We start from the raw sequence: 19082 nt of genomic DNA, 5'->3' as shown, positions 1-19082 counted from the left end.
TATATTATGTAGCCCACTGAAATGTTGATAATGAACTTTTGATAACATAACTTTTTAGTGAAAAAGAAGTGAGAATACTAAATTTTTCTTTCTTTCCTTATTTCCGGTTTTCTTCTCTTCATAACTTTCTATACTAAAAGCAATTTTGCCAAGATTAACAGTGGGTGACCGTACTTGGTACTCAGGAATAATTTTAAATTTTCTCTCTAGTTTCCATTTTTTAAGTGACAAAAACAAAATCTCAAAAATAAAAAATTACTCCCTATTTCAATTATTAAATCTGAAAGCAATTTTTGTATTGTTTTTCTATTTTAAAAATAAGGGGGGGGTGGGTTGTGGCTCAGTGGTAGAGTGTTTTCCCAACACATGTGAGGCACTGGGTTCAATCCTCAGCACCACATATAAATAAATACATAAAATAAAAGTATTGTGTCCATCTACTACTAAAAAGAATATTTTTAAAAAAATAAGGATACTTTATTGCAGAAAAGACAACTGTACCAAATCACAGGATGAGGGCTGGGATTGTGGCTCAGTGGTAGAGCACTTGCTTAGCACCGGCAGGACCCGGGTTCGATTCTCAGCACCACATAAAAATATATATATATATAAAGGCATTGTGTTGTGTCCATCTACAAAAAAAAAAAAAGATTCTCTCTTAAAAAAAAAAATCACAGGATGAAGCAAGATGCAAAGCTATCCATGCCCCAAGCACATGCCATACATTAGACACAAAATACACAAAATAGAACTAAGTCACACACTACATAAAGGAGATAGGCTCAGAAGTTCTCATTTCTTAAGAATTGGACCTTGTATTGCTATCCTGGCGACATTAATTCCTTCTTCTCCAATACTTAACACAAGTGGGTAGCAGGAATTTGATGTGTAGCTGCAGGAATTCACTTTGCCAACTGAAGAGTTGATGCAAACTAAAGACTTGCCTAACTGGATTCTTTTCTTTGCCAGGATAAGAACATTTTATGATTGCAAGAACCTGCAAGTCGGCCTTACGAAAAACAACAGAATGGGGCAACACAGAAATGTTTGCAGGAGCTTTAAAAATTCTAGCTCCCAGAGTTTTTCAAAGGGTGGGGGGAGGCAGAAACAATCCAGACATCCATTAATGGTTGCATAGTCAAATATCCACAGGTGCAGTGGAATGCTACACAGCCATAAAAAAGAATGAGGTCACTGCTTACATGAAAAGGTCTTCAAGATGATATTAAGGAGAAAAAAGAAGTTTGGAAATCCGTATTTCACAACATACGCTCACATGTATATGCCTGCATGAATGTATCAATTTTCCGGAAGAATAAAAATGAACATTATCAGTGGTTTTCTCTGGAAGTGGGATGAGGAATGCCTGAAATAATTTTATGTGTTATAAGTTTAAAAAGCACAAGTACACTTCTAGGCTTCAACAGAGCCAAGGAGTCTTAAAAGCATTCCTCTGATGGTTTCATTAAACAGTTCTTTCATCTAATTTTCAGAAAAGGTCAAGAGCAACAACAGACTTGTTTTTCGTGATCACTTGATTGCCAATGAGAAGCCTCCGAGGGTTCGAATATATACAATTACATCTTAAAACCTTAAAGATGCTGTTTAATCAGTAGTTTTAATGCACATGTGTTAGACAGCCGTACTTTAAAAATTATACAGACATCACTTGAAATTATTAAACTTATCAAAACATATCAAAACATTCAAGTAAGAGGTATGCAAATTAGCAGCATTTTAACTAAAACTACTGTTATTTGTTTCAGTATCAGTTTTAAAACGGAATGAAAACAGCAATATATTTTCATTTTATTCATCACACACACACACACACACACACACACACACACACACACACACGACTCTCTTTAGAAGCCTGGTACAGGCAGAGACATAATACATACAGAGGCACAGAGGCACTATGCAGAAATGCTTACAATTAAAACTTGTTTTTTTTCAGAAATGCTAGAATGAACTTTCGGTTTCTCAAAATGCCATGACGCCAGTTACATTTAGAAACTCATCAACTGTAACAAAACTTGAAAAACTCATCAGTCCAACAGGAACATAAATACTCCTGTTAATACGACCTTTGTGGAAGAAGAAGGTTGAGTTGGAGCTGGGGTTGTAGCTTGGTAAGAGTGTGTGCTTAGCATGTGTGAGGACCTGGGTTTGATCCCCATCCCCAAAAAAGAAAGAAAAAAAGATTACAACAAAGGAACCCGAGTATAGAAATCTATAAGCTCCGACAGCTTGCTTTCTCCCTCAGAGCAAGGAGCTAATCAGTTTTGAGTACTGGGATGATGTTGAGGGGGGTAGGAGGGAATTATTCTTAGAAGCAGCTTTCCAAAACCGTATCCAACTTTAAATTCCAGGAAAGGTTTGGAACCAGAGAAAGGAAGAAAAACAATGGCAGGAAGAAAACAGTCTATTACAAAATTACAGTGCTTTAAGATTTTGAGACATGTAAATGAAAACAGGTTATATTAAGCAATAACTTAGGCCTTCTACTAAAAGGTCCAGGGTTATCAATTTCAGGTACGTTTACAATGAGGTATTTATTGCATATGGTCTTCACCGTAACAGAAATTACTGTTACCCTAACGGAAATCTTAAGAGAGAGTCTGCTCGTGTAATGCTTTGCAAAATAAAGGCCTACGCATTTAAAAATGTTCAGCACAGGAAAGCAAACCATAGCTCTTGAAAATGTGGAAATGTGTACTTCAGAAACCAGGGCTGATCCAGCCTGGTTTGGTATGTTTTCTCTGGTCTGTTGAACCGGCTGGGTTGTGGGATCTCCACCCTGGATCACTCAGGCATGTAACTCTCAGCTACAATCACTCCACAGCTCTTTCCAGCCTGGCTCAGGAATGTGAAGTGTCCTTTAGAAATGGGGACCTCGAGGCAAGAAGGGCAATGGGACACTGAGACGAACAAGCCTCCTACTTTGGATGGTACAGGTTCCTCTTGCCAAATCTCAGAACCCAGGACCAGATGGAAACTGAGGCTTGTGGAGGAGAGTCGGCTGAAGGAGGTTTTCCCCTGAGTGATAACTTAAGGCTGCAGGAAATACCCAGAGAGCTCAGAAAACAAGGCCACAAGGCCCCTCCTGGAGAGGACTGATGGGGACACTTGAGGGACTGCTTACTCATGTACTCACAAAGCAGGGACCCACTTTTCTTCCCTTCTGCTACCAGGTAGCAGGTCCTGAGGATCCTCTCCCTATTCTCAAAACCTGTTCTAAACATCTACAGGCGACGACCTGGCGCTTGACCTGCTTTTACCACGTCACCCAAAGCCCTCATGAGAGGCTGGGTTCTGTAACCAGGCCCACCGGAGCTGCACAGAGTCCCGTCAGGAAAAGCCTCAATTCCAGAAAAATATATTTTGAAATTTCTGCTCAAAACCCAGGCGGGCTTTGTGGGTGCGACAGTCACCAGCGGAGCAGCACTTTTGCGGCCCGGCGTCTTCAGGCTCAGCCTAATGGCTCCGCACATCCTTCTGGGCTTCTGTTAGCTTCTGGATCAGATAGCGCTTATCCCGGCTCTCCTAAAACCAGGAATGGGTTTGAAAGTGACATTTCATGTAGTTGAGAGCGAAGATGCTTTCTACCTGCTGGATCACCTCTCAGATTCAGGGCCAAGGATCCCAACCACGGGGCTACTACAGTGGCTTCCCATCCAGTCTCTTTTCCGCACGTCCCTCACCACGGTCCTGTGTTCACCCAGCAGCTGGTGAGTTTCCAAAGACGCTCACCTGACTTCTCCTTCACACTCTGCAGTGGCTTCTCACCACCACACTCAGAACAAAATCCAACCTTCCTGCCAGGTCCCCCAGGCTACGCTAGGACTCTGGCGGACGTCCCAGGACCCTCTTGCTTCTCCCCATCATTTAGCACCCTCTGGCCGCACGCCCTTCTCCTGTGCCCCAGAAGTGCCTGGCTCCTTCCCTCGCTGGGGTCCCCACATCCTACTCTCTTCCCTAATGAGGACACCCCCAATAATTGGCTCTGTCTGTCATTCAAGCCTCAGCTCCAGTGTCACCTCCTGTTGTGGTTTGGATGTGAGGTGTCCCCCAAAAGCTCACGTGTGAGACCATGCAAGAAGGTTCAGAGGAGAAATGACTGGGCCGTGAGGGTCTTAACCCGATCAGTGAATTAATCCCCTGATAGGGATCAACTGAGTGGTAACCGAGGTGATGGGCGTGGCTGGAGGAGTTGAGAATTGGGGGCGGCTTTGGGGTGTCTATTTGTATCTGGCAAGTAGATCTCTCTCTCTCTCTCTCTCTCTCTTCTCTCTCTCTCTCTCCTTCCTGATCACCATGTGAGCTGCTTCCTTCTGCCACACCCTTCCACCATGATGGCCTGCCTCACCTGGAGTCCCAAGGAATGGAGCCTGCCTCTTATAGACTGAAACTTCTGGAACCATGAGCCAGGAGCCCCCCTGTAAACCTCCCTGCTCTATAATTGTTCTGGTTGGATCTTTTCGTCACAGCAGTGAAAAGCTGACTACGCCTCCTTAAGTCCGCCTTCGGCTACAGCAGCTTCTCGCAGGCGGGGTTTGGGGACAGTGGTGGAGAGCGGGAGCCACAGCAGGTCCACTCCCTCCCTGGGAGCAGTGTGACTTTCCACACCAGGTTTAGTGCCACCAGCACGGCCCCCGGGGCCTGAGCTTCCTCACCAGGGACAGTTGCTCTCGGAGCTGGACGACCACCCGTTTGTGCGCTCCGGCCAGGGCGATGAAGTAGAACATGACGAGGCTGCAAGGCAAGATGACAGGTCAGGGGACGCCCGCCCCTTCTTTTCTTTTGCTTCCCAGTCATCACGAGGTCTACCGACTTCCTCTGTCACATGCTTCGGGCCTGATGTACTGTGCCACCGCAGGCCCAAAGCAACAGGGCCAAGTCACCATGGACTGAAACCATGAGACAAAATGAACCTTTCCTCCTTTTTAAGTTGATTACCTCAGGCATTTTGTCCCAGGAATGGAAAGCTGACTAACACACCCTCCATTTCCCAGTGGGGGAGCCACGCGCTTCAGTGGGAGAGAACTCTCCAGGGTCGGGGCAGTTCTCACTCACCAGATGATCATGAAGAAAGGCACTGCAAAGGCTTCAGACGTGATGCCATGGACCAGGGACTGCAGCGAGCTGGGGAAGGTGCTCACCGTCCGCGGGACGACATCCCACGTGGTGTTGAAGCTGGTGAACGGCCCACAGGCTTTGGAGGAAGGGATGCTGCAGAACACGAGCCAGAGGGCTCAGGGCCAGGCTTGCAGCACAGGCCGCGTCCCACTGCTGGACACCCTTGTAAACCAAGGCCTCAGAGGAAGTGCCTCACCCCTAGGCCTTCTGGAATATTCTGGTCAAAAGTGCTTACCATCAAATTTTCATCAAGTTTCTAGGTCTAATTGCTAGTTTAAAGAATGTTCAAGAAAGAAGAACAAGTGAAATGTCTTGGAGGAAAATAACCAGACAAGTCCAGAATGTAGGGATTCTACTCTCCAACCTATAACTCGACTCTGATGAAATTGGTCTTAACTGTTCAAAGACTAAGTTAAAGCAGGCGTAACAACTGAAAGCAATGTGCGAAACTTGAAAGATCAGTATTTTAAAAGCAAATTTTTTTTGGTGGGGGTTACTGGGAATTGAACTCTGGGGCACTCGAACACTGAGCCCCATCCCCAGCCCTATTTTGTATTTTATTTAGAGACAGGGCCTCACTGAGTTGCTTAGCACCTCGCTTTTGCTGAGGCTGGCTTTGAACTTGTGATCCTCCTGCCTCAGCCTCCAAGCTTCTGGGATTACAGGCATGCACCACCATACGTACCCAGCAGTATTTTAAAAATAAAGCTAGAAAAGATAATTTTGGAACAGTTTGAAAAATTTGAAAATGGCAGGAATGTTAGTATTAAGTTAATTAAGTGTAATAATGTTACTGGGTGTACACATAAAGGAAAATGTCCTTGTTCTTGGGGGCTCACATGCTGAAGCTTTTAGTGGTGAGATAGCATGGTGCTCATAACTTCACTTCAAATCATACATACATCATTAAAAAACAAAAATTATGTAGGGGAAAAAATACAGCAAAATGTTAACTGGGACAGTCCATTGAAAAGAATATGCATTTCCCTGTTGCTATTTTTTTTCAGCTTTTCCATAGATTTGACAGTTTTCAAAACAAAAAGCGGAGAAAAGAAATGTCAAATGCACTCTACACTCATGTCTATCTAAAAAGAACAAATTTTTAAAATTACAATGGAAAAACAGTCAAATGAAGACCTGAAAGAAAGGCCCACATTTATATCACAGACGGTATATGTAAAATTGTTCATTGCTGCCCCTGTTTGTTTGTTTTTTAACTTTTTATTTATTTATGTGGTGCTGAGGATTGAACCCAGGCCTCATGTATGCAAGGCAAGCGCTCTACTACTGAGCTACAGCCCCAATCCCTGCTGCCCTGTTTTTATGGGTAAAAATAAATGCCTGGAAACAATCCAACTGCCATTTAAGAAAGTGGATGAACTTATGGTCCATTCATAGGGATGGATACTAGAGAATCACTGAGACAGAGAGAGAGAGAGAGAGAGAGAGAGAGAGGGAGGAGGCGATTTCACAGAGGGACGATTGTTTCCCAGGGAAACGAATCAGCTTGGAAACAGTGTTAGAAAATTAATTCCACCATAGATTCTTTTGCGCTTCTTAAATACTGTCCGGTGTGAATGCATTTATCATAAAAAAAAATCAAAGCTAAAATCTTATTTAAAAGAATAAGTGGCAATTTTTCTCTCCAAGTTGTGTCTTCTGCACTCTTTAAATGTTTTAATATAACATGACTGTCATGCAAAAATCAAGGCAAATATAGAATTAAACTGCCAAAAAACTTTTTTAAAAATCTGAGAGCGGGACCCAAAGCTTTATAGTCTTTTAATTTAAAGAGATGAAACAGAATTCCGTGAGCACTGAAGGCAGGGATTGGCAAACTATAGCCCATGGGCCAAATCTGGCCCGCCACCTGTTTTTTTTGTTTGTTTGTTTGTTTGTGTGTTTTTATAAATAAAGCTTTATTGGAACCCAGGCATTCCTGTTTGTTTATATAGGATCCATGATCCAGCAGAGTAGTTGCTGAGACCACGTGGTCTGCAAAACCTGGATTGTTTACTCCCTGGCCCTTTCTAGAAAGTCTGCTGGCTTCTGGTGTAGGCGGTCCCCACACACAGAGCCACATCACCGAGGTTCCAACTCTCAGCTTGGGATCCTGAGTCCAGAGCATTTCTCTCTTCCCCAGTTCCACACTAGATTCTCCTCTGCCTGTGTCCTTAAGGTCTTCGTAACCTCGCATCCAGCTCAACACCTGGCGTGCAGGAGGGAGACCCCCTCCCTCAACCAGCCTGGCAGGAGGGGGAGCACCTTGCTGCTCCTCTCTGCCTCTCCCGACCCGCCAGGTCTTCTCAGTGACCACACAAGACTTTGACAATCAGAAATGATCCAAAAGGGGACCAGAAGAGAGGTCCTTGGGAAAGGGTAGCAAAGACCCAACTGGCTTTCACACAAATGATGCCCATGCTCTATGCCAAGTTCCAGAATTGGACCAGGACCCTCCAGGGCCCAGAGGGAGGTTCTGAGAGGAGGCGGGTCCCTGGAGAAGCCAAGAGAGGGGGGGCTCACTGACCTCTGCAGGTGGACACCGTGAGAAGAACCAACAAAGAAAGCAGGGGACCCTTGAACACGTACGACAAAGCAAGGGAAGGTTCTAGAAAACCAAGTCACACTTACCGGGACATGCTGATCGTCAGAGGTATTATCGCCAAACACAGCCCAATCAACAACACCAACAGGAAGAAGAAATTGGAATTGGACGCTCTGAATTGCCGTGGGGAGGGTCTGCAGGTATAAAGAAGACTCAACTAAGGGGAAAAAAAGGAAAGAAAAAGTTAAGGAGCAATCAGCACCCGCGAGAGTCAGTGAGCACATTACGCATTATGGTGGGCATGAAAATTAGTCTCCTCTTTCTAGAAGAGACTTTTGCGATATAAATCTTAAAGCAAAATGTTTCATCCAGACTCCAGCCTTAGGAATCTCATGCTGATGAAATAGGAAAAATGGGCCAAACACCCGTATGTGGAGGCTGATTGCTGCTCTTAATTACGGAGAACAACTGGAAGCATCCTGAATATCTATCAGTGGGTATATTCTCCATACAGTGAAATACCATACAGTCCTTAAAAAGGGTGAGAGAACATTACATTACTCATGAGACACTATGAAATAAAAATGGCAGACTTCAGAACTTTACATGGTATGAACTCATTTAGGCTTTTAAAGGATTCATCCTTTATAGGAATTTAAATTTGTATAAATGGGTCTCTAATAATAGCTACCAAATTAAGAATTATTTTGCTTACAATTTTTTTTCATGCACATATAATTTTCCTCATATTAAAAGTAAATATTTTGGGGCTAGGGATGTAGCACATTGGTAGAGCATTTGCCTAGCGTGTACAAGGCCCTGGGTTCCATCCCCGACACTGATGGGGAGAAGGGAATGGTCCAGGGTGTGAGCCCCCTACTCTCACCTCCCCTTACCTCTTTCACGTAAAAGATAATAATGAATTTCAAGGTTGCAATTGCAGGAAGAAGGGGTGAGAAAAAGGCTCCGATCCAGCAAATGGTCTGCCCGTACACGATCCCCAGGACATTATCGGGAATGGCAAATTCCTGCTGTCCCCAGCACTGAATCAGCTTCCAAGAGGAGCAGTGGGTCACCAGGAGCCTGGAAACAAACCAGAGAATTTGTGCTGAGCCTCTGCACAAAAGGACCCTCCCCACTAGCAACACCACTCCTCAGGACCCTGGAGGCTGCCTGTAGAGACCACAGGCCCAAGGACCTGAGATCAACACACACAGCTGCTCCCTGCGCCACGGCTGTGCATTATTAGCGAAAGTACCAGAAACAACCAATGCCCACCAGCAGGAGCTGGGTTTATAAATGAGAAGCCATGGACGCAGTGAAATGGACATTCTCTAAAATGGATGAGAGAATCCTCATGATTGACAGGGAATGTGGTTCATGATATTTTGTTTGTATGAGGGCTGGGAGGTGGGGAGCAAGATGCAGGCCAATATGGGTGACATGGGATTCCCTTTGGGAAGGGGGGAAAATATTTCTTCCAATAAGACTATGGTCCAAGCTGGGGACGTAGCTCCGTGGGGGCCACGTGCCTAGCATGCACAGGTCCTGGGTGCAAACTTTAGTACTGAAAAAGAAATTTAAAAAGACTGTATGTATTTACACACACACTTCAGTAACTATGTGTTTTCACATATTAGAACTGACCCATCCTCCTTCAAAGTATTAACAATGGCCACCCTCAGAGGAGAGGGTAAGATTGGGGAAGCAGGGGTTACAGTCATGAAAAAACTCCCATATTCTCCAGACTCCTATATTTGTTTGTTTATTTATTTTGGAAGAAGGGATTGAATTCGGGGCCACTTGTCCCCTGGGCCACATCCCCAGGCCTGTTTTATATTTTATTTAGAGACAGGGTCTCACTGAGTTGCTCAGCACCTCCCTTTGCTGAGGCTGGCTTTGAACTTGTGATCCTCCTGCCTCAGCCCCCCCCCCCCCCAGCTACTGGGATGACAGGCGTATGCCACAGCAACCAGCTTGTTTAATTTTAATAAGTAGATATGTATTATATCCATATATTTTTTTCAAAGTTTCTCTTTTTTAATGTTTATTCTTAAGGTCGCACTGGCCCTCTGGGCCAAGCTAGAATTTTATGCATGTGTGGTTCAGTGAACAAAGGTACCTAAGACACACTAAGGACCATAAAAATGACATCGCATTCATGAAAGTCACAAGGGCAATGCTGAACGTTGTGGTGGGTTCTGGGCCGTGGCGTGTCCTCAGGGCTTCCGTCTGTCTGTATTATCTCATTTAACCCTCACCGCCAGGTTGTCCCTGGGGTCCTTCTTCCACCCCCATAGATCACAGGTGGGAAGCAGGCGGCTTAAGTTGCGCAGGGTCACGTGACGAGTGCTGGGGTTTGAATCCACATCAGGAAACCCCATCTCCACGGCAGCCTGGGGGTCTACACTGATGGAGCTTCCAGAAAGAAGACCCCTCAGGGAAGACTCAGAAAATGTCACCTTTCCACCCTCAGTGCCACCTTAGATGGGGCAGTTAGCAGGAGCCAGGGCACCCATCACGGCTCCCTGGTTTTCAGTGGCCCTGGGGCCGTGCAGTCACCCAGCGGCCTCTAGGGGGCAGCTGTGAGGGACGTGTCCGACGTGGGGCGAGCTGTAGGAGGGGACCCCTCACTTACTTTCTTGGGAAATCTACAAAGATGGTCACAGCCAAGATCATGATGAAGTCGAAGATCATCAGCTTGTACATTTCCTGCCCAACTTGGGTCTCCCAGCACTGAAACCAGAGAGCAAGAGACACTGAGCGGCCCTGTTTGGGGCAGAGGGAGGCAGGCCACCAGACCCCTGCCCCTCGAGATCCTGCTGCCCACGGGCTCCAGCACAAACCTGGGTGACCAAGCCCCTGAACGTGTGGGGCAAGGCGCAGACCTGCCTTGAGACTAGAGTTAGAGGGAGGAGCAACCTTGAGTTCAGCTTCGAGGGCTGCACCCTTGACCATGACTCCATGGCCAAGTGACACCCCCGCCCGGCAGGTTGCTGCCACTCCCAGGGCTCACCGGGTAGAGCTTCTGGTTGTAGCCACAGAGTTCACACAGGGTGTCGTTATCACAGGACGTGATCTTGGAGCCCAGGGTGAACACCAGCACACAGATGGTGGCCAGTCGCATGAAGACACACCTTCAGGGAGGAGGAAAGAAAAGGGGACAAGGAGGGCCTCAGATGGGGCAGGCTGAGAGGACCTGGGGTTACAGAAGGCAGAGGCCACCTTTTATTTATGCATTTATTTTTTGGTACCAGGGATTAAACCAGAGGCACTTTACCCCTGAGCTACATCCCCAGCTCTTTTTATTTTTTTTTCGAGACAGGGTCTTGCTAGTTTGTTGAGGCTGCCTTCAAACTTGCAATCCTCCTGTCTCAGCCTCCCAAGTTGTTGGGATTACAGACAAGGTGCCACCAGGCCTGGCCACAGGCCACCTGCACATGGACACAGAGGTTCTGTCGAAGGTGATGAAAAAGTTCTGGAGATGAACAGTGATGATGGGAATGGACTTAAAGCCATTGACGTGTGCACATTAAAACGGCAACTTTGATACCATCGATCGTCTACTACCTTTTTTTAAAAGGCAAAAAATAAAAAAGAGACAGCTGGGAACTCGTGGTCTCTGGTGAGGCCGTCACACAACAGAGCACTACACATTCCTGAAAAGGAGGAATCGAATCTTTCTGCACGGGCTCTGAGGGACATCCCATAGAGGGAAGTGGAAAAAAGCTAACTCTAGAGTGTCACGTGGACAGGATCCTAGTTTTCAAAGCTAAAAATAAATGTTGGTACAAACTGCAGGAACCATAGGAATGAATGCACAATGACACTGGCCGTTCCCATGGGTTCCTGGAAGAGTTGGATTCATGGGGGCGAGAGGAGAATCATATCTCTCTCTCTCTCTCTCTCTCTCTCTCTCTCTCTCTCTCTTTAGGATGCTTTTCTACTATTTGGTTTGTAATTAAATTAAATTAAATAGAAATATTCAAGTGGGGGAGGGGTAAAAAGCATCCCCACACCTCGCTGGCTCACCTCCCTCATTCCTAAGCAGGTCCCACCCCTGACCTGTGCTTGCAGGTGACTTGCATCAGGTGGGAACACCTGGCACCTGGACTTTCCTAACACCAACCTGCAATGGGACCCTGGTGGCACCTGGCTGCGCAGCAGTTCACAGCCACTCTGGGCACGGAAAGCCACGCGGAGCTCACCATGACCAGGCGACAAACAAAACTCAGACGTCAGGGGCATTCCACAGCGCAGATGACCCCCGCCCCCATCCTCCCAAGGTTGAGGGCGGAGCCGTGAGAAGGAACCACGCGCAGGCGCAGAGGCGATGTGAACAGGCGCCTGCGGCTCCATGAGGGGGAGGGGGATGGCTCAATTGCAAGAGGTGCGACAATGCTCAGGTTAAAACCAGTCCCCGTCACCCGGAGGGCTGCTGAGGTGTTCACAGGGGAGGGGACAGGACATGTCGTCTGAGATTTGCTTAAAATAATTGAGCAAAAGTGAGGCAAATGGATGAAGCAAGATGGGCAAAAGGTGGGAACGGCTGGAGCTGACCGACGGGCAGAGGGGCGCTCATGATACCATTTATTCTGTTTGAAAATGTCCAAAATATAGTTTTTTGAGATTGAAAATGCAATTTCAGGGATTTTGAAAAGGAGAAAGAAAATTCTCCCATTTCACACATTTCCCCCACCACCACCATCTGAGTGACCTTCAAGGACTCTGCCTCATGTAAACTGTCAATTCTGAGATATTCACAGCAGTGACTCCTCCTAGGGTCCCATCCTGTCAACACATGGACCGAAAGTACAATGCTGATGGGTAGACTCTGAAGTCAAAGAGGTTTCACTGCACGGAAAAATTCATTCCTTCATGAAGATTAAGGAGGACCCAGCTCAGCAGGAACATGTACCACCACCGATTGGCATCGTCTGCCACGGCAAGTCGGTGGCCTGCCCAGCTTGCCCACCAGCATTACCTCAGAATGGTCAGCCGGATCTCAAAGCCTGGGGAGTAGTCCTCGTAGTGGATGATCTTGGCGAAGATGATGGGGGTGATAAAATTGGCCAGCGTGATCACAATGGAAGGTAGGTACAATATCAAAAGGTTCTCTCCAAAAACCATCTTGTCAATTTCCTAGAAAGAGGATCAACCCTACTGGTCAGTAATATGATAAAAGACATGGCAACGTGGTCAATTGAAAAAACTCAACTATGTCTACTGGGCACACAAACAGAAGGGACCTGCCCTTCCACACGGCCTGTAAACACAAGCCGTCTCCTTCCTTTGGTGTTCAGATGCCTAGTGCCATGCCAGAAGAAAAACGAGCGCTACTGGACGTGCTAAGGAAAAGTACTTTTAAAAAAAATCCAGGTATTCTGCAATTTAAAATATTTTCAAGGATGCAGTACTGATTGGAACTGTAACAGCCGCTTTCTCCTTCTTCCCTAGTAACAGGTTCCTTGGCCACCTGCGCAGGTGCAGCTGTCCAGGACAAAGATGAAATTGCAGCAGGGTGCAGTGGCGCACGCCTGCCATCCCAGAGACTCGAGAGGCTGAGGCAGGAGGATCGCAAGTTTGAAGCCAGCCTCAAAATAAAGAATAAAAAAAAGGGCTGGGGATGTGGCTCAGTGGGAAAGCACCCCTGGGTTCAATCTCCAGAACCAAACAAATAAACAAACAAAAAACCACCTCAATGGCTTAGGCGTCCTCAAAGCTAGGTGCAGCCACGTGATTAAACTCTGGCCAAGGAAGAGGAGTGGAAATTTTAAGTGCAACTCCAGGTAGTGACCCTGAAGGTGCACTCTCCCCAGCTCCTTCTCTCTCTTCCCTCTGGCTAGACTGTGGATGTGGTGGGGCGCTATCTGAACATGCAGAGGAGGACCACACCCCCTGGATGGCAGAGCCACCAGGTGGATGGCCCTGGGCCCTGATGATTGATTTCACAAAACAGAGCTGCTAGACCAACTTGGACTCTGTGTGTGTGTGTGTATATGATTGTGTGTGTTACTAAAGGGACGGAACCCAGGAGCGTTCTGCCTCTTAGCCACACCCCCAGGCTTCTAAATTTTATTTTATTTTGAGACAAGGTCTTACTATGTTGTCCAAACTGACCTCAAACTTGAGATCCTCCTGCCTCAGCTTCCCTTGTAGGTGCGATTATAGATCGACCACTCAGGTTTGCAAGTCACATAATGCCCCACACCAGGGCACCCAGAGTGCACATTAAATCGACTCTTGTGGAGGGGGGGGGCTTACCTTCTTCATGTGTTCTTGGGAGAAGATAGTTGCTATGTAGATGGCATAGAAGCATGCTGCTAAAACAGCCAGAACAATACAGTTCAAAAACAGTCTCAAAGAGTAAATGCGTATCGTTTCTTCTGAGGTCCTTTCTGCTATTTTCTGCCGTATTCTTTCTTCCTCTAGATCCGCCTGAGGACCAGAGAAAGCTCATTTGTGAGCACTGGGACATAGAGATATTAGGGAATGGATACAGTGATACCCTCCCCATCCATTGACAACTTCCTTTAAATATTCACAGCCCCGAAGACACCTTCCCAGACTAAGCCCAGCTACATTTTATGTCTATTAATGGCCTATGTCAAGGTAGAGGCCTTTTATGTAAGACAGAAATTAGGCTTCACAAGATATATGTAAACTAAACCATTAATTTATTAATGACATTACTTTTATTTCTTTAAACAGCACATAGGTGGATGCTGTTTTTTAGGTCCATCTGGTAGTCTCCAATTTCAATAGGAAAATTTGATGTGTTCATAATTAGTGTAAGAAATAAATTGGATTTTATTCCTGCCCCTCTTACCTTATTGAGCTTTTGGTTTTGGCTTGTCCCACCTTCCATTTTTTGGGGTGGATTTTACCAAAATATTCATCATCACTCCTTTTCTCCTTCTTAATTTGGAAATTCTCTTGTACTTTCTCATAATCTCTCCACTCTACCCTATCATTATAGCATTCCCTCCTTCATCCCATTTCTTGGCACATAGATGACAGGCTTTCATCAAGTGGGGAAATAACAGTGTCAGGTACTAGGGAAGAAATCCACTGATCCCTGCCTTCCTTCCTAGCCCCCATTCACCAGAACCCCTGTGTGGGTTGAACGTAATCAACCCTGATGAGCCGTTTGCTGCCAAGAGCCTTGGTCATGACAGACGGGAAGCAGGCTAAGCACCTGAGACAGGTGGGCCCCCGTATGGATCCTCTAAAAGCTGCAAACAGCCTCCCAGGGCTTGACCTGGCTGATGAGGACCCCCCAGGGAAACCCGGCAGCACTCACTCGGAGCTCGTACCGCAAGCTGCTGTGTTTCAGGTCGGCCATGCTGCGGTTGGTGATGCAGAAGTCCCAGCCGGCAAAGATCTTGTTGCAGTAACTCTGGAAGTGCTCCTCACTCCGGATCAGGTTGATTTTGAACCCTTCCACCGACCTGACCCCCAAACACAAACATCCTCCTTACAACAGCTGCCGCCAAATACAGGCCCATGAATACAGCGCTTCATCCAAAATGAGAAATAAGAAGTTGGACATGGCTGTCCTGGGGGCCCATCTTGATAAGGTCAAATTCTGGACCATTCTAAATGTACGTCACAGCTGACCACGTAGACCATTGTTGAAAATAGTCTTATTTTATACATCTAGTAAATTCTATCATCTAGTAGCTTTTATATATCTACTTCGAGTAAAGTTAAACTTTTTTTTTTTCTTTTTTTCTGTTGTGGTGCTAGGGCTTGAACCCAGGGCCTTGTGCATGCGAGGCAAGCACTCTACCAACTGAGCTACGTCCCCAGCCCCCAAAGTCCAACTTTCTGCCACGGCCTATAGATGTGACATGACCTAGTTCTACAATCTCTCCGATCATGGCCACTCTGTTATAAAACCGCCATGGTTTCCTTTCCTTTCCATAAACACAGGAATCCCTCTCCTCCTCTTGCCTCGGGGGCTTGGCTCTTAGAAGTTCCCAGAACTCTCTCCAGGGTTCTTCCCAACTCTTCCCATGGCTGACTCCTTCCTATCAGCCATGATTTGGATCTAGAGTGTCCCTCGGAAGCTCATGTGCTGCTTGGTCCCAAGTCCCTGGAGCTACTGGGAGGTGGAACCTTGAAGAGGTGGAGCCCAGTGGAAGGAGGTTAGGTCACTGTCCACCACGTGCTCCCACCGTGATGTCCCGAACTGCCACAGACTCCAAGCAACAGGGCCGAACAACCATGGACCAACGCCTCTGAAAACCATGAGCCAAAACAAACCTTTCCTCCTTTGAAGTTACCTATCTCAGGTATTTTTTTTTTTTCACAGTAAGAGAAAACTGACTAATGCATCATCCTTCAGATTTCAGTTCAAATGTCCTGTGATTCCTAATCTCCCCATCTAAAGTTGCGATCCCCATGTCACATTGGTCCCTTTTATTTCCAGTGAACCTAATGTGCAATTTGCCTGTTTATCTGTTTATTGTTTACAGTTCGTTACTCCGAGTAAGTTTTAAATTCCTTGAAGGTAGGTGTCCTGGCTGTCTCGACACATTTATATCCACCATGCCAGGACCTTACTTTAGCTAACTGATGGATAAATGAATGAATAAATGATTTAAATAGTCAATAAGGCATACACCAAGTAGCACACACCGTCCTCGCAGATGAAACGCCTGTCGTTTAGGATTTCTTAGGGAGGCATAAAGAGCAACAGAAATGGAAGGGATGACCATGGTGGGTCATTCTGCCAAAGAATCACAGCAAAGAATTTGCATCAGAACCACTTGAGGTGCTTTCCCCGAAATGTACGTTCCTAAGGTTTGCTAATTAAGTAAGTCTCATGTCGGCTCCAGAAATACACCTCTATTGGGTTGGGACCATTACACCTTGTGGGCCAGTTGTTGACTGAATAACTAAAGGAATTGATATTCCTATCCTTTCTTGGGAATTGCTCTCACTAAGCCACTTGGAAAATGCCATGCTGTCCTACAGTTCCAGTCCCCCTGGCCACAGTGGACAGGTCAGAAGCCAGGGCACTTGAATCAATGGTGGCCCATCACAGACAGTCTGATTACAGATGGCCATCGATGGAGGGTTACAATTAGGCACCCAAATGAAAAAGGGTCAATAAGTCTCTTCAAAGAATTTCTACACCTGTGACCCAGGGCGTCAGAGGTCAGTGGAAACCGAGACACCCTCTCTCGCGCCACTTAAGCAAGCTGCCACCACACAAGAGACCCAAAGATGAGGGAGCCTTTGTTTTTGTTACTATCCTTCCTGTAAATGAGTTTCTTGCCCTCCTTGGTTCCCAAGATGCCACTCAATTCCCCTCTGTCCCAGTGAGCCAGAGTTGGGTTTCCGCCATTTGCAATCCAATGGACGTGGAATTGCCAGATGTGTCCAGTAACAACTGACTGAAGAACTGCAGACAGCTACTCAGGCTCCCCAATCCTGACTTCCTTTTCCTCCAGGGCTTCCCTACAAAGCCCAACCCGGACTCTGCTCATCTTTTGGACAACAGAGTCCACAGAGTCCTAAGAGACTCCAGCCACCAACAGTAATTCTTAGTTTTTTTTTTTAAAGGCAAACGACAGGGTAAACTTACCTTTTCACGATCCAAAGGAGGCTCAGGGCCAGGTAGGCAATTGTGCTTATCAAGTAAGCCAAGGGCAGGTCATAGGTGAAGTTCTGGAACTTTATACCATGGATGGTGTAATGTCCATAAAAGAGGCTGGTCTCCTCCAAGAAACCCTGAAATCAATTCAAGGACATGAGGTTGGCCTGGTGAGCTCAGGGCAAGCAATCAGAAGAGGAGCTTCTGACTCAAGGAACTCACATTCCATGTCTTTGTTCATGTCTATATCCCTAGACATCGGAAGAGCCCCCAGGAGACTAGGGGGTCCTCAGTTAGTGTCTGGGGAATAAGGCAAAACCCAAGCATAAAAATATGGGGTGAGTCATTCACATTAAATTAAGAAAATAGTTCCATGTGCCACAGAACCAAAAAGAAAAAAAATTAACATAAGTGCAAATCTTTTTTTTTTTTAAAGATAGAATGAGGGGGGGGAGAGAGAGAGAGAGAGAGAGAGAGAGAGAGAGAGAGAGAGAATTTTTTAATATTTATTTTTTAGTTATCGGTGGACACAACATCTTTGTTTGTATGTGGTGCTGAGGATCGAACCCGGGCTGCACGCATGCCGGGCGAGCGCGCTACCGCTTGAGCCACATCCCCAGCCCGATAAGTGCAAATCTTATACTCTGAATACTATAAATCATTGTTGGGGGAAAAAAATCAAAGTAAACAGGAAAACATCCCATGTTCATGGATCAGGAGATCCATGATAATACTCTATAAAAGGATCTACAGATACAACACAAACCCTGTGGAATCCCAGCTGGCTTCTCTGTAGAAATTGGCAAGCTGATCTTACAGTTTACAGGAAGCTGCAAGAGACGCAGAACAATCTTGGGAAAGAAAGAACAAAACTGGAGGACTCAGGTGTTCCCACTTCCAAACTTACTACAGAGCAACAGTGACCACGACGGTGCAGCACTGGCAATAAGAATAGACACGTTCGTCAACAGCCCAGACCTGGAGTCCAGAAATGAACCGATATATCTACAGCCAGTTGATTTTTTTTTTTAAAAGGGGAAACAGCAGTCTTTTCAATGAATCACACTGAGACCACGAGCTAATCACATGCAAAAGAATGAAGTTGGACCTCGACCTCACATTGCATACGAAGATTAGCTTAAAATGGACCAAAGGAAAGAGCCCAAGCCATGAAGTGTTTAGAAGACAACAGAGAACTGAATCTTCATAACCCTGAACAAATGATAGCAAATGCGATATGACTCAGTCTTGGGAAGGCAGGAAATCCTACATGCTACAACTCACACAAACCTTAGGGACATTATACTCAGTGAGAAAATCCAGTCACAAAAAGACAAGGGACTGCAGGATTCCTGATCGAATGAAGTCTCTAGAGTAGTCAAATTCACAGACTCACAAAGTATAATGGTAGATCCCAGGGACTTGCGGGGAGGGGGAAGGGGCAATTGTTTAATGAATATAGAATTTCAGATTTGCAAGATGAGAAAGTTGGTAGAGATCTGTTGTGTAACAATGTGGATAACCTTGACACTTCCGCATTTACACTTAAAAGTGGTTAAGATGGTGAGTTTTCTGCTATGTGTTTACCACGATAAAAATTAAAATCCTCATGCCTTAGATTTAGCAATGAATGTTTAAGGACACCCAAAGCACAAGCAATAAAAGAAAAAAAAAACATAAATTTTAAAAATTCACCAGCAAAATTAAAAACACGTATGCTTCAAGAGTTGTACCTAGCATATCTAAAGAACTCATAACTTGGGGCTGGAGTTGTGGCTCAGCGGTAGAGCA

At 45.8% G+C, this 19082-nt stretch overlaps 1 protein-coding gene across 1 annotated transcript in view; it reads right to left on the bottom strand.

Annotated features, from left to right (window-relative positions):
* Nucleotides 1-1599: 1599 nt before the first annotated feature.
* Tmc7 (transmembrane channel like 7) overlaps nucleotides 1600-19082 on the bottom strand; it is a 45889-nt gene continuing 28406 nt past the window's right edge. Inside the window, exons 6-16 of the mRNA XM_021725429.3 lie at nucleotides 17283-17428; nucleotides 14991-15138; nucleotides 13952-14125; nucleotides 12672-12829; nucleotides 10704-10824; nucleotides 10326-10423; nucleotides 8584-8770; nucleotides 7774-7904; nucleotides 5080-5235; nucleotides 4680-4758; nucleotides 1600-3549 (exon numbers count right to left, since the gene is read on the bottom strand). Coding sequence (XP_021581104.2) covers nucleotides 3481-3549; nucleotides 4680-4758; nucleotides 5080-5235; nucleotides 7774-7904; nucleotides 8584-8770; nucleotides 10326-10423; nucleotides 10704-10824; nucleotides 12672-12829; nucleotides 13952-14125; nucleotides 14991-15138; nucleotides 17283-17428 — 1467 coding nt within the window. The 3' untranslated portion in view covers nucleotides 1600-3480. The remainder of the gene's footprint in view (nucleotides 3550-4679; nucleotides 4759-5079; nucleotides 5236-7773; nucleotides 7905-8583; nucleotides 8771-10325; nucleotides 10424-10703; nucleotides 10825-12671; nucleotides 12830-13951; nucleotides 14126-14990; nucleotides 15139-17282; nucleotides 17429-19082) is intronic.

This window comes from Ictidomys tridecemlineatus, chromosome 10 (assembly GCF_052094955.1).
Source record: "Ictidomys tridecemlineatus isolate mIctTri1 chromosome 10, mIctTri1.hap1, whole genome shotgun sequence".
NCBI classification, from domain to species: domain Eukaryota; kingdom Metazoa; phylum Chordata; class Mammalia; order Rodentia; family Sciuridae; genus Ictidomys; species Ictidomys tridecemlineatus.
The sequence above is the reverse complement of the archived record's forward strand: the minus strand, read 5'-3'. Positions and strand labels throughout refer to the sequence as shown.